Source organism: Hemibagrus wyckioides, linkage group LG13 (assembly GCF_019097595.1).
Source record: "Hemibagrus wyckioides isolate EC202008001 linkage group LG13, SWU_Hwy_1.0, whole genome shotgun sequence".
Lineage (NCBI taxonomy): Eukaryota > Metazoa > Chordata > Actinopteri > Siluriformes > Bagridae > Hemibagrus > Hemibagrus wyckioides.
This window is the reverse complement of record NC_080722.1, coordinates 2,576,145-2,590,000: the sequence shown is the minus strand read 5'-3', so window position 1 is coordinate 2,590,000 and position 13,856 is coordinate 2,576,145. Positions and strand designations below refer to the sequence as shown.

Genomic DNA, 13,856 nt, shown 5'->3' with positions numbered 1-13,856 from the left:
GTGAGGATGACTGAAAGTGAACATAAACACTTCTCTGTAGGTTTCATCTTCCATCTCACCCTCCTCCTTTAACCATGGCCGATGTGTTAGTTTTGTTTTTGCTGTGCGTCGTTGTGGAGATCTAAACTCCCATTCAGTCGACTCGGTCCCCGGGCACAGGGGTTTCCCCCGGTGCAGGAGCGCTACACACTGCAGGGTGGCGGCTTGCTGTCAGTTTCCTCTTGCATGCATCGCTATCTACAAACCATCTGAGCACTGGTGTGCAGTCATGTTGGAACAGGAAGGGGTCATCCCCAAACTGTTCCCACAAAGAGCATGAAATTGTCCAAAATGTCTTGGTATGAAGCTGAAGCATTAAGAGTTCCTTTCACTGGAACTAAGGGGCGGAGCCCAACCCCTGAAAAACATCACCTGAACTCAATGACCTGGAGGGGTGTCCCAATACTTTTGCCAATATAGTGTATGTGCTGCTGTCTCTCTGACAAACCCCCAGACCAGGAAGTTGTCCCCTGGGGTAGGTGAAAGCTACCAGCCAGGCAGTGCAACACTCTCAACTGGAATAGATATAGCAATCTGCCCTCTTCCACATACCCGAGTTTGCAGACAGCAAGAGGGGCAAGTGCCTGTGATTGACAGGGAATGAGAGAGTTAGTCCCACCCACCCAAGGAGAACACGGCTAGATTTGGTCTCTTTAATACTGAAGATGACGACCGCATCAGTGGAAGTTCGTACAGAAGAGATTGGTCGGTGTGACACAGCTGCTGCTTTTAATTTACATAAAGTCGAATCCAGCTCAGCGTTTCTCGCCATCCCACAATCCTTTGTGCTTTCGTCTCGAAAAAGAATTCATGAGTTGTGTTTATCCGGAGTGCAGGTGCTGGAGAAGAGGAAGTGGGAGTGGCTCAGTGCTCACAGTTCTTCTAAATGGACAATATTTTTTTAAATCGAATTTCATCACGTTACTTACGACATCGACGTTACACAATCCGCCAAGAATTCGTTCTTCGTTTCCAGAGAAGAATTTTACCTTCTGCGTCTCAGAAAAGTGTCTTATTCCAAACATCGATATTCATCATCATCATCATCATCATCATCATCATCATCATCATCACATGTGAATAGCGGTGCTCAGGTAGGAGGCGTGGCCTAAATCAGACGGATCGTGCTGTGGAGTATAAACGGCGTTAGCGATTCTGTTGCTGATTAGCAGCGTAGCTCCGGTACGGAGATGAGAATGAATCGAAGGTGCGAAAGCAGATGGAGGATTTTCTTTTTTCGTGAACGTGAGAACTCCTTTTCCGCACCATCCCTTTAAAACCATCACCTTTAATGAATCTACGCTGCGTTCAGACGGATAAAAGCGCTCAGGTGGAACAAAAGCTAGGAAACCTGTCGATCTGAGCGAACTGGCTTTTCCTGTCAGTGAGCTGGAACAGAAACATTCTCCCGCGGCTTTTAGTTAAATATAGCTTCTCTGCTCTATTTATTTATTTATTTTTAATTGCGGTAACTTTTTGACCTTCAATAACAATAAACAAATGACCTGCTTTGAAGAACAGAATGAGTTGCTTGCAGTCATAGTTCCAGATATCCAAAATTCTATAAATATGCTAATTTCAAACACACCACTTACCCCTACATGCCCCTCCCCCTTTTCCTGGCTATTTTAATTATACAGCTCACATTTACATACTGAACCTGATTGGCTGTTATCTTCTATATATTTATCTTCACCACATCGCCATGTCTTTTTTATATTTTTACTATTCCTGCAACATTTGGACTGTACCACTTCACAGAGATGGTACTTCCCTCGCAAGATCAGTCATGAAATGTTTATTCGAAATTTAGCGAGATTGATGCGTTAACTCATGGCAGTAAGAATTTGTTTTGATTTGCATTCATTAAACATAGCTGGTGTTTTTAGACTCTAACCCCCCCTTCTCCATTCAGTTTGTTCCAGTATTTGATCATTAACCTGATCATATTGAAACACGTGATGCTAATCTGATATTCTTGTTTGTTTTAACAGAAACAGAATTTCCAGAGCCTTAGTTGCCCACGTTTTAACAACGAGGACTACTGTCAATCAAGCCAGACCCCGCCCTCTTTCGGCAGCCCCGTCCACCAGGGCGAGACGGCGCATCCCCTCAGCCCTAAAGATGACGACTCTGCGGTCATCGACGAAACGGACGCTAAGGAGCGAGAGCCTCCGTGGGTGGAGCTATGCGGGTTAAGGAGGGACGTGTTGGGCGGGGAACTCGACATCGAGCAAATCGAGAGAAATTGAGACTTTTTGGAGGATGTTCCTCCACTTCCTGTAGCGATGGCGCTGTGTGGAGGGAGCTGAAGCAGGGGATGAATAGGACTCAGGACAAACGGACGCTCACAAACGCCATTGTGGGACGTTAGGATGACTCAGGTTGAATCTTGGATTTAAAAAAAACAAACAAAAACAGAGTGGATTGTGGGATATCGGGGTTCTGCTCGCACTCTGTTGCAGATATTGTAGCTTCTTTTTCCTTCTACTACTTCTTCTTCTTTTTTAAAGGAAGGATGTAACGACAGTGTGCGTTCTCCGTTCTCAGAGTCCCACCTGCCTGTCTGTGCTGAATGAGGAGCTGAACGGGGGAAGGGGGGGGATATAAATCTATATTTTTAAGGATGTATTCTTTTTTTTTCTCTCTGCTCCGTTTATCTGAAAGTACACGGCATCAGGAAGAAGGACGGAACCGGAAAAAGGATCCAAGAGCCGTAAAAAAAAACAAAAAACAAATGAGGACTTACTGATGAACCTGCACTGGCATTGATGCACACATTATATACACACACACACACACACACACACACCTCACACACACCTCACACACGCACAGTGAAAAGCTTGGAAAGGGTTTCAGGTTTTAATAACGTTGAATGATAATTTCAAGCTAATAGAGTTTAATTCTTTTTACAAAATGTAACGTAAAAATGTACTTATTTCTATACGAATAAACAGCGTTTAAAGTGTGTTTGTAAATCGCCTGCAGCTTGGTGTGTGTGTGTGGGGGGGTGTTTGAGTGTAAACATAAGATTTGAACCCATAGCTCTCTGATGGCATACGAGTTGAAATTTTGCAAGAAATTGGCGTTTACAGCATACAAATGAATCTATCTATCTATCTATCTATCTATCTATCTATCTATCTATCTATCTATCTATCTATCTATCTAACTGCCTGTCTGTCTGTCTATCTATCTAACTGCCTGTCTATCTGTCTCTTATCTGTCTATCTATCTGTCTGTCTGTCTATCTATCGGTCTCTGTCTGTCTGTCTATCTATCGGTCTCTGTCTGTCTGTCTATCTATCGGTCTCTGTCTGTCTGTCTATCTATCGGTCTCTGTCTGTCTGTCTATCTATCGGTCTCTGTCTGTCTGTCTGTCTGTATCTATCTATCTATCTATTGACGCACAGGATTATGGGATTAGATCTGTTTAATGTACAGGGTGTCTGTGGGTCATTAAAGCACTTCATTTACCTGTACTGAGATTGTGAACTATAAAAGTATTGTCCTAAATTGTAACTGACCCGATCAGGCTAGTGTTTAAAAACAGGAGACACTATAGATACACACTGGGAACATCTGGAATGATGGACACATGTTAAATCAGGACTAAAGGACTCGGTCAAGTGCAGTTAGAAGAAACTGATCAACAGTGTGATGAAGCGGAGCTATGAGTATTGTGTGTTTTTACACACTGTGTGTGTGTGTGTGTGTGTGTGTGTGTGTCTTCGGTCACTGGGTTAAGGGAGAACAGTGTGTGTGTGTGTGTGTGTGTGTTGGTATGGAGGCCCTCCCTTTGAGCTCACTCAAGGATTTTGATGTAACCTGACCCACTGAGATCGTTCTCATGTGCTGCCCAGTTCCTAGACAACATGGCTGCTCACACACACACACACACACACACACACACACACACACACACTCACTCTGCACAAAGAGTCTTTATAAAGCTGGTGAACTCAGTCAGCAGGAGCAAATATGCAAACAGGCCTCTAAACTCTTCAGCCACGCTATACACTCCAGTGTGAGTGTGTGTGTGTGTGTGTGTGTGTGTGTGTGTGTGTGGGAAGTGAACAGACCCTCTGTGGTTCCAGCCTGTTTACACTGCATGTTTTTGGAAAAGTGAATATTTTATGAAAGGTTTCTGAATCGTTGCTTTAAAACCTGCAGGATTTTGTCCTTCCTGACGGTGTGGAGCGATGATTGGTCATCCGATATACTGCTATATACGATATACTACTATAATTAATTAATTATTTAATTTATAAAACAAAACAATTGGGAAATCTCCCACGGGTCATTTCCTTTTTTTTTCCTTTTTATTCATTCATTCATTCATTCATTCATTCATTCATTCATTTATTTATTCACAAAACAGTTGGGAAATGTCTTGGGCAAGCCAGTCTTGGGCCTGGGGCTAGTTCCATCATCTCTGAGGTTTTTGTTATTACGGTGTGGGGGATCTTACTGTCCAGACTAGGGCTTGTGATGTCTAACCTGGGATTTCTCTAGCCTCCATCTCTTTCATCCAGCTCAGGGTTTCAAAACTGTCCTCGTGGACATGTTAGATATGTTGAAGAACCTGTTTCTGAGCGTGAACTTCAGAGGAACCCAAGGTGAGAAAGATCACAGGGGATTTTGTTTATCTTTTCAATCTACTGAAGTGCTGTGAATAAAAACAGGAGATTCTTGATGGAGTGAGACAGCAGAGTGCAGGAGGCTGTGTCCTGAATCACTTGCAGATGACTTCCTCTCTCTTTAGAGGAACGGAGGATAATAAAGACCCTCAAACACACTTTGTGTGGCTAGGTAAAGGAACGGTACAGCGAGCTAAAACCTAATGCACACAATATTCCCTTTTTAGATGCAGAGTGGGGCTTAGTCCATTCCTCTGTCCATTCTGAAGCTTCGTCAATCCACCTGACCATTATGGAACTCCTCACATTCAGCTTCTTCCATTGCAGTCATCAAGCCAGTCATCATCCCAGCATCCAACCTTCAATCTAGTCTTTTGGCCTAGAGCTTCTTCCAATTCAGCCATCAATCCTTGTGCTTCTTCCATCCAGCAGTTCTGCCTGAAGTACTTTGATCCAGATCTGGAGCTTTGACCATTCAGAGACCCCAGCCTCTTTCTGAACCATCCATCCAGCTTGAGGCTTGTTTGAGCCACAGGTCCAACAAGAAGCTTCTTCCATCCAGCAGTTCTGCCTGAAGGTCTTTGACCCAGCCTGGTACCTCTTCCATCCAGCTGTCTCAACCTAGATCTTTACCCTGGGGCTTTAATTGTGCATGTCTTCATCACAACCTGCACTTTTATCTGCTGGACAGATGACCTGATATTTGCCTACAGTGTGTGTTGAGTTCACAGATGTCACAGTGACCGTAAGATGACCTGGACTTGTGGTTGATAAACACACCCAAATCTTCACCCCTGCACCACCATGCTTGACAGCGGGCAAGAGGTTTGTGGTGAAATGTTGCATTTGGCTTTCCCTGAAAATGGCGCTGTGAATGATGACCAATCTCTATTTTATCTGTCCAAGGGTCATTGTTTCAGAAAGAATTTTTTTAAATGTACCATTGCAAACCAAGGAAAAGAGGCTTCCTCCGAGGGAAACGGTCTTCATCCATGTCTTAAGGTTCCTTCTCACTATTTTGTTTAACACTATTACATTATGTTTTCAGGTGGATGATGGTGATGGTCCATCCCTCTGAGATTCTCCTTACGAGAATATCCTCTCATGACTGATTAACGATGTGTGAAGATGATTAAGGTCATTTTACAAAGTATTTGAAGCCAAATTAGTCACTAGAAGGACCAGAAGGAAGCAATGCCACCATATTAGATTTACTTTAAGCTTAAGGCCAAGGATGAGGACCAGATGATGGTGTTTTATCAGGGCTGGGTTTTATACAAAAGAACTGAATGCATTTTCTTCAAGGAGGTGGGTTTGTAGGGTATTAGCATTATAGCATGAAGCTATGCTCAGAATGTAGCCTTTAAAAGCTGCAGGTTCTGGAACTCTGCAGAGAACAAGTGCTCTTGAGGGTGTAACCTGACACTCTTTATAGGCCTGTATCTCCCACACACACACACACACACACACACACAGCGTTCCTCTATGCCGGAGATCTTTGTGGTGGGTGTGTGGTCGTACCATGTCAGTCTGTAGCATGGCTGAAATGATAATGTAGCATTTTCTGCGTTGCGTCACACACTGCGACATTTAGACCAGAGTTCATTGTGGAACAGAGTTGCGTTATTGTCTCAGGGTTACGACTGCGCTTTCTGAGACTGCGCGTAACCTTCCTGTAGTACGCACTAGCGCACCGATGTTCTGTCTCTTCGCCCACGCACCATCTGCTTGACTTTTACAGCAGCATAAAAGTAACTTTGATTTTCCGGATGAAAACGGAGACACGCAGTTCTTTCTCATGCTCAGAGATCGTCCCGATGAGGGATGTGGTAGGAAGGTTGAGAGGTCGAATCCCAGCTCCACCAAGCTGCCACTGCTGGGCCCTTGAGCAAGGCCCTTAACCCTCAACTGCTCTGTTGTATAAAATGTAAGTCACTCGGGATGAGAATGCCTACCGAGTGCCAGGAATGTAAATGTGATGGAAGAAAATTAGAGATGGAGGGAACGTCGAGTGTCCTGTTGGTCATCCTGGGGCCTCCAGATCACTGGTCAACATTTAGGCATTTTTTCCTACAAGTCTGGGGCTTCTTTCTCCAGCCTGGGTTTTCTCTGCTGCTTCTGTCCAGCTTAACATACCTAACGTCCAGCCTAGAGACTTTTCTGCCCATCTTTAGCCTGCAACTTTGTTCTTATAGCTTGTAGACTTTTCTGCCCATCCTAGGGCCTCTTTTGTCCAGCTTGGATGTCTCTTCCACTAGAAACTATGGCCTTATCTTACCAGGCAGGATCTTCTTATTTTCCAGCTTGGGTTTTTTTTCTGTCCATGCTGTGGGGTCTTTTGTTCAGCTCTGGCCTTCCAGTCCACTGGCCAGCCTGTGGGTGTTCTTCCTTCTAATCTTCTTCTATCCATCATCTTTTGTTCTTCATACAGGCTCCACTCTACTGGCTAGTCTGAGGCTTCTGTCGAGCTACAAGCTTCTTTTCTTTCATTCTGGGACTCAACTTCCAGCCAGTGGCACCCAATCCATTAACCAAACTGGAGCATGTTCTGTCTAGCCTGGGGCTTCTTTTATCTTTCTGGGGTCTGACCTGTCCTGCCTGGGACTTTTTTTTCCCAGCTTAGGGTTCCTTTTGTCCAGCTGTGACCCCCATTCCAATAGACAGAGTAAAGCTTCTTCTGGCCAGTCTGAGGCTCCTGTTGACCTGGCTTTGGTATTTTTTTATTCATCCTTGTATTTCTTCTGTCCACTTGCTTTTCTCAAGCCCAGGTCTTCTTCTGTTTAGCCGAGCCTTCTAATGTCCATCCTGGGACCTCTGGTGCTCGGCATGAGACCTCTCCTTTCTACCCTGGGGCTTTCTCTAGCCTGGGCTCTGCTTTATTCTTTCACAGTTATGACCGCAGGCATCTTTGATGACAATGGTGTCTATAACTGATGGTATAAAACACACACACACACACCCCTGTAGTCACACCTCTGTGTGTGTTGCACTTAAGTCATCTCTGTGAAGGACAGATAGTAAAGGGTGTGAATTCACTATACCTGAATGACTTTATAGAAAGAAATCTGACATCATACCAGAGATATGAAGAGAGACGGAGAGGGAACTAACACACACACACACACACACACACACACACACAAACTTCTTATTACCTAAAACCCTGCAGGTGTTTAACATGTAGTCCCTTATTTACTGGACTTATTTAAAAAACTATTTTCTTAAAGGTTCATTAAAGGGTTCTTAGCTTCAAAGTGACGGCTCTGTGTGTGTGTGTGTGTGTGTGTGTGTGTGTGTGTGTGTGAGAGAGAGAGAGAGAGAGAGTAAAGTAAAATGGGGGAGGAAGATAGAAAGTGAGAAATAGAAACATGGGAAAGAATAACAGTGAGTGGGAGAGTGAGAGTGAGGGAGGAGGAGCAGAAAGAAAGAGAAAAACAAAAGCAGAGGGGGAGAGAGTAGCGGTGAGAGGAAGGAGAAGAGAGAGAGAGAGAGAGAGACTTTGGCATCATTTGTCCATTCTGTCTATCCTCTGACCTCCTCCCTCCGTCTTGCAGTTTATTCTGTCCAGCCTGGCACCTCCTCTACCCTAAGGACTCTTTTGTCCAAGTCTTGGGCCTCCAACCATCATGGCTTCTCTCCCTTTCAGTGTCCAGCTTTCAACATATTTTGGTCATCTGCCTGTTCCCTTCCTCCAGCCTGTTGCCCTGGGTCAAGATTCTGTCCAGACTTCTGTCCAGCTCTGGATCTCATGCAGCCTGGGTTTTTTACATTCAGTCTGAAGCTGCTCTGGTCCAACCTGGAACCTCTCCTATCTAGCCTGGGGCTTTCTGGGATTTCTAACATCCAGCATTGGGCTTCTAATGTCCAGCCTCTATCATGTGACCTGTCTTCTCCATAATGAGGCCAGGTTTCCTCTGTCCTGAGGATTTTTACATTCAGAATGGGACATCTCTCACCTAACCTGGGCTTTTAATGCCCATCCTTGGGCTTCTAATGTCCAGCATGAGGCTTCTACATACCATGCTTTGGCCTCTAGCATCATAGATAGAAACACACACACACACACACACACACACACACACACACACTGTCTCTCTAACACTGCTCCGTGTTTTCCCAGCTGCTCAGTGTTGCTATAGGTTACCTGCCTCTCCCAAATGCAGGTGTGTGTGTTTCCACCAACACACACGCACACATTTCCTGTTTGGCAGGAAGCATTCAGGAGCTGCAGGAGTTAGCAAGACACTGTCTTAGGGGTCAGGTATGCGTGCATGTACCACATTCATGATAGTGTGTGTGTGTGTGATTAAGTTCTCTAGTGTAAGCTACACTAGCAGGTGTGTATTAATGTGATTTTGACTGTAAAGTGTAGCTCGATTACTGGAAACACACACACACACACACACACACACACACACACAAACACACAACTTCCGGTGATCTCCCACAAGCCTCGAGACCAAACAGGAAATGACACGATGTGTTTGTTTAAGAAAAGTGAAAGGGGGATCACATGGACTCACTCGCAGCGTTGCTGAATCCTGATTGGTCAAAATTCAAGTGTTGATGCACAGCAGCGCTGACTATAGCCCCAAGGATGAGTTCATGATCGTTTCCATGGTAACACTGAACATAACTCTACTCTGTAACAGTAACAGATAAGAAGTATGATGTTTTATTCGTTAACAATTGACGTGTAAACGTTGAGGAATCGCTGTGGAATAGGAGCGCTACAAGACTTCAGGAAGTGGCGGTAAAGGAAGACCCCATGTTGATTATTGTGCTGTAACATGACACACAGGATGTTATCCTACAGACCAGCTGACCGCTGAGCTCTGGGTCAATGCCTGTAGCTTTAGCTTTTTTGCTATTTGAATTCCTCTGTGATCGAGTTTTTGGACACGCGTGTTCATGTCTGTGTTTAAGCAGGACTTAAAACCTGCATTCGCATAAAAATAAATAAATAAAACAAAATAAACAAACTATCATGTGAATGCCCTTTTAAACCGGTGTAATGTCCCTTTAAACCGGTGCAATGTCCCATTAAACCAGCTTAATATCCCTTTAAACTGGTGTAATGTCCCTTTAAACTGGTGTAATGTATAAATAAATAAATAAAACAAAAAGTATTTATCATGACTGTCTGTTTAAACCACACTAATGTCCCGTGCAAGCAGCATAATGTCCTTTTAAACTGGTGTAATGTGTAAATGTATAAATAAATACATTAAAATAAAAAAATAAAAATAAATAAATAAACAAACAAACAAACAAACACAAAGTATTTATTGTGCACAAGCTGCTGGCCACGCACTGCTATACAGCCGACATAGTCTATGTTGTGGAAATCTCCCCAGGCAAAATCATAACACTGTGGTGAACTCTCTCTTTACTCTCTCTCTCTCTACTCTCTCTCTCTCACACACACTTCCCTTCTCATATCTAATCTGGCAGCAGTGAACCAAACACCGAGATGTCAACATGGTACAGTCCATTTAACGTACATTCTTCATAGCGTTTAGCATTGCGTTCCCACTGAAACACACACACACACACACGAAACCCAGAGACATTCTGTGGGAAAAATCGTTTCAAATGTTTTCCTTGCACACGAAAGACTAAGAAAAGCTTTTAAACCAGTCTCTAAAAGGACAGAAAGTTTGAATATGCAAATATTATGCAAATCTGAAAACATCCCCTGACCTCATGGCATTCTGGGTAACTTATTACTGCTAACGCTAGCAAAATGAGCAACGCCGGCTAGTCTGATGCTAGCTCACGTGTTGGAGTGAGATTGGACGTGAACTTGATTTTGATTTCAGTGTTGTTACCATAACAACCACTATGGACTGACTGCTAATGCTAGCTAGCCAGATTAGCACAAAGGTTAAAAACCAACAATCATTCTCTGATCTCATACAGCATTGGCTCAAAGAGCTTTTTCTTGATGTTACATCAAATATTGAGCTTATCCGTAGCTCCGCCCACAAATCAGTTTTCTACTGGAAGTGCTGGGAAACTGGACATAAATATGGTGATTTTAGAACCGGTTTAATTGCAGCAATTTAACTGGGATTAAGCTAAAGTTTCCCTGCTGCTACAGTCTCACTAAACTGATTTAATTTAAAAAATGAGAACAGTTCCTTTAAACCGGTGTAATGTCCCTTTAAACCGGTGTAATGTCCCTTTAAACCGGTGTAATACACATTTAATTCATAGCATCAATACATTTACGATACTTCATGCTGTAATACATGTAGAAACTCTTAAGTTTTTTAATTAATTAATCAGCAGGTCTGAGATCAGAGACGAGTTCGTGTGTAAACTCAGCGGTGTTTCAGGATGGTGTCCACAGCACAGGCCAGATTGTCAACATATCCATCAGCAGTAACTGTAGGGTGTCTCTCATCACTCAGCCTACACATGCACGAGAGAGAGAGAGAGAGAGAGAGAGAGAGAGAGAGAGAGAGAAACCCAGGAGTTAAACCCAGAGCAGATGTTCAGAGTTATTAACTGTTTAAACAATCAATCTATCAGGACACACCTGGGCAACAACACACACCTGTCAGTCACAAGGTCCAGGAGCTTTGATCACTGCAAAATGGGTGTGTTCAAATAAATGTATATGTGTATATGTGGCAGTGTATCACACACACACCTAGGATTCTATGGCATAATAGATATGTTATAGTTCAATGTGTATCTGTGTGTGTGTGTGTGTGTGTTGTAGGCCAAAATGCTACACACAGGATTCTACAGCATAATAAATATGTTATAGTTCAATGTATGTGTGTGTGTTGTAGGCCAACATGCTACACACATACACGCACACACAGACACACACACAGTAAAAAAGATCAGTAAACACAAGGGTGGACCGGTATGATGCTATCAGACACATTATCAAGTGTGTGTGTGTTTATACTTAACCACTGAACCAGAAACAAAAGGAACTTCACTCTGGAAGGATGTGAGACCAGAAGATAAGTGTGTGTGTGTGTGTGTCTAGTAGGGGTGTGTGAAGTGTGAAGAGTGTGTGTGTATGTGTGTGTCTAGTAGGGGTGTGTGAAGCGTGAAGTGTGTGTGTGTATATGTGTTTTTGCTTCTCACACAAAGGTGTCCCAACAGGTTTAGGTGACAAAGACATTCCTTAAGAGAGATAGTGTGTGTGTGTGTGTGTGTTAGAGAGAATCAAGCTGTTTATTTTCCTTCTATTGTTCTGTTAGACATCAAGCTGTTTGCTTTTAATAAGATGTGTGTGTGTGTGTTGGAGAGAGAGCGCATACACACAGCTTTCTCAACTGCTACACACACAGACGTAAGTTCATCTGGAGATCACATATTGATTGTGTGTGTGTGTGTGTGTCATTGTTGCTCAGTTATGGATGTGAAATCAGTGTGTAATCAGCTGGCAGGGACTGGGACTGTTCCCAATTAGGGCATACACACATTATTCATGTACACACACACACACACACACACACACACACACACACACCTCTTCCTGTCCAATCAGATAACACACTCTGTATTGGACAGAAACTTTATGTGTGTGTGTGTGTGTGTGTGTGTACTCTACATGAATAATAGACACACAGCCAAGTCTATGACCATGCAAAATTCAGCACAGTGCATCTACTGTTACTGGTTACTCTGAGTGTGTGTGTGTGTGTGTGTGTGTGTGTGTGTGTGTGTGTGTGTGTGTGTGTGTGTGTGTGAAATATCAATACCACAGTACAGACACACACACACGAGCCGTCTGCCTTTGAGGCCGAGTGTCAGTAACATCCATGACACCTGAACAAAGAGACACTGTGGAGAAATGAACAGAGAAAGAGAGAGAGAGAGAGAGAGAGAGAGAGAGAGAGACAGAGAATCAAAGAGATATCGATATAGAGAGAGCAACAGATACAGACAGACAGACAGAGAAAGAGAGACATAAGACAGACCAAATGAGTGTTCACACACACACACACACAGTGCTGCCAGATTCTAAATTGTGATTGGTCAGAAGGAAAGAGATTCATTGTGTCTGTCAGTCTTAGTAAAGGAGGTGTGGCCTCTGTGTCTGTCAGTCATAGTAAAGGTGGACGGAGGCATGGTATCAGTGTCATTCACAGTGAAGGAGGCGTGGCCTCTGTGTCTATCAGTCTTAATGAAAGAGGCGTGGCCTGTGTGTGTATGTGTCAGTCTCAAAGAAGAAAAAGTGGCCAATGTCAGTCTCATTAAAGGAGACAGTGTCATTCACAGTGAAGGAGGTGTGGCTTCTGTGCATGTCATTAACATTGAAGGAGGTGTGGCCAATGTGTCTGTCAGTCATATTGAAGGAGGCATGAAATCTGTGTCTGTCAGTCTTAGTGAAGGAGGCGTGGCTTCTTTGTCATTAACAGAAAAGGAGGTGAGCCATTGGTGTTTGTCAGTCTTAGTGAAGGAGGCGTGGCCTCTGTGTCTGTTAGTCTCAATGAAGAAGGCATGGCCTCTGTATCTGTCAGTCTCAGTGAAGGAGGTGTGGCCTCTGTGTGTGTCAGTCTCAGTGAAGGAGGTGTGGCCTCTGTATCTCCCAGTCTTAGTGAAGGAGGCATGGCCTCTGTATCTCCCAGTCTTAGTGAGGAGGCGTGGCCTCAATATCAAACCAAGAAAGTGCCTGATAATCACCCCATAGCATGCATCTCTGTATTATTGTTAACATTAATAATAACATTTTATTTTCCTAATATGGAATAACTGAGTATTATGAGTCATTACATACTGGCCATCTACACCCAGTGTACAGAGAACATATATGAACGGTAATTACACACAGTTCTGTAAAAGCTCAGGTTCTGCATGAACACGGTTCTAGAGCAGGAGACTGAGGAGTGTTCATGGTGAGAGTAAAGCTCATGCGGGACAGGTCAGTCCTACAACTCTATTCATTACTGTTTGTGTTCGTTATGCAATCTACATATCTGCCATCTGCCTTCCAACGAACACACACACACACAAAATAAGCTTGGAAATTCCAGCCACCACTCTATGTAGTCTGGCCAAGACAATAACAGCCGTCCAGCTCTAACACACAGCCGTGTGATGGGACGCTCACACTGTGTTATCCTGACCCTCAGCCTTTCCTTATAACCTGAGACGGTCCAGGTCACATTAATTTATACCACCTGTAATGATAAATCATTAGAC

At 43.7% G+C, this 13,856-nt stretch overlaps 2 protein-coding genes across 16 annotated transcripts in view; one reads left to right on the top strand and one right to left on the bottom strand.

Moving 5' to 3' along the window:
- fam53b (family with sequence similarity 53 member B) overlaps positions 1-3,020 on the top strand; it is a 28,838-nt gene extending 25,818 nt beyond the window's left edge. For 2 of the 3 annotated variants that reach the window (XM_058405799.1, XM_058405797.1), the window contains one exon: positions 2,034-3,020. In XM_058405799.1, coding sequence (XP_058261782.1) covers positions 2,034-2,291 — 258 coding nt within the window. In that variant the 3' untranslated portion in view covers positions 2,292-3,020. The remainder of the gene's footprint in view (positions 1-2,033) is intronic. The other variant, XM_058405798.1, reaches the window with a different exon arrangement.
- Positions 1-13,856, bottom strand: part of lhpp (phospholysine phosphohistidine inorganic pyrophosphate phosphatase) — a 61,831-nt gene that overhangs the window by 12,029 nt on the left and 35,946 nt on the right. For 2 of the 13 annotated variants that reach the window (XR_009206306.1, XM_058405804.1), the window contains exons 7-9: positions 12,413-12,494; positions 11,227-11,276; positions 10,980-11,099 (exon numbers count right to left, since the gene is read on the bottom strand). The exons of 5 other annotated variants lie outside the window; for them this stretch is intronic. Coding sequence is in view for 7 of the 8 variants with exons in the window: in XM_058405804.1 (XP_058261787.1) it covers positions 11,252-11,276; positions 12,413-12,494 (107 nt within the window). In the remaining variant the exon portion in view is untranslated. Of the gene's footprint in view, positions 1-10,979; positions 11,100-11,226; positions 11,277-12,412; positions 12,495-13,856 lie in introns of those variants that run through there. 6 more of the 13 variants (XM_058405808.1, XM_058405800.1, XM_058405809.1 and 3 more) reach the window with 3 other exon arrangements.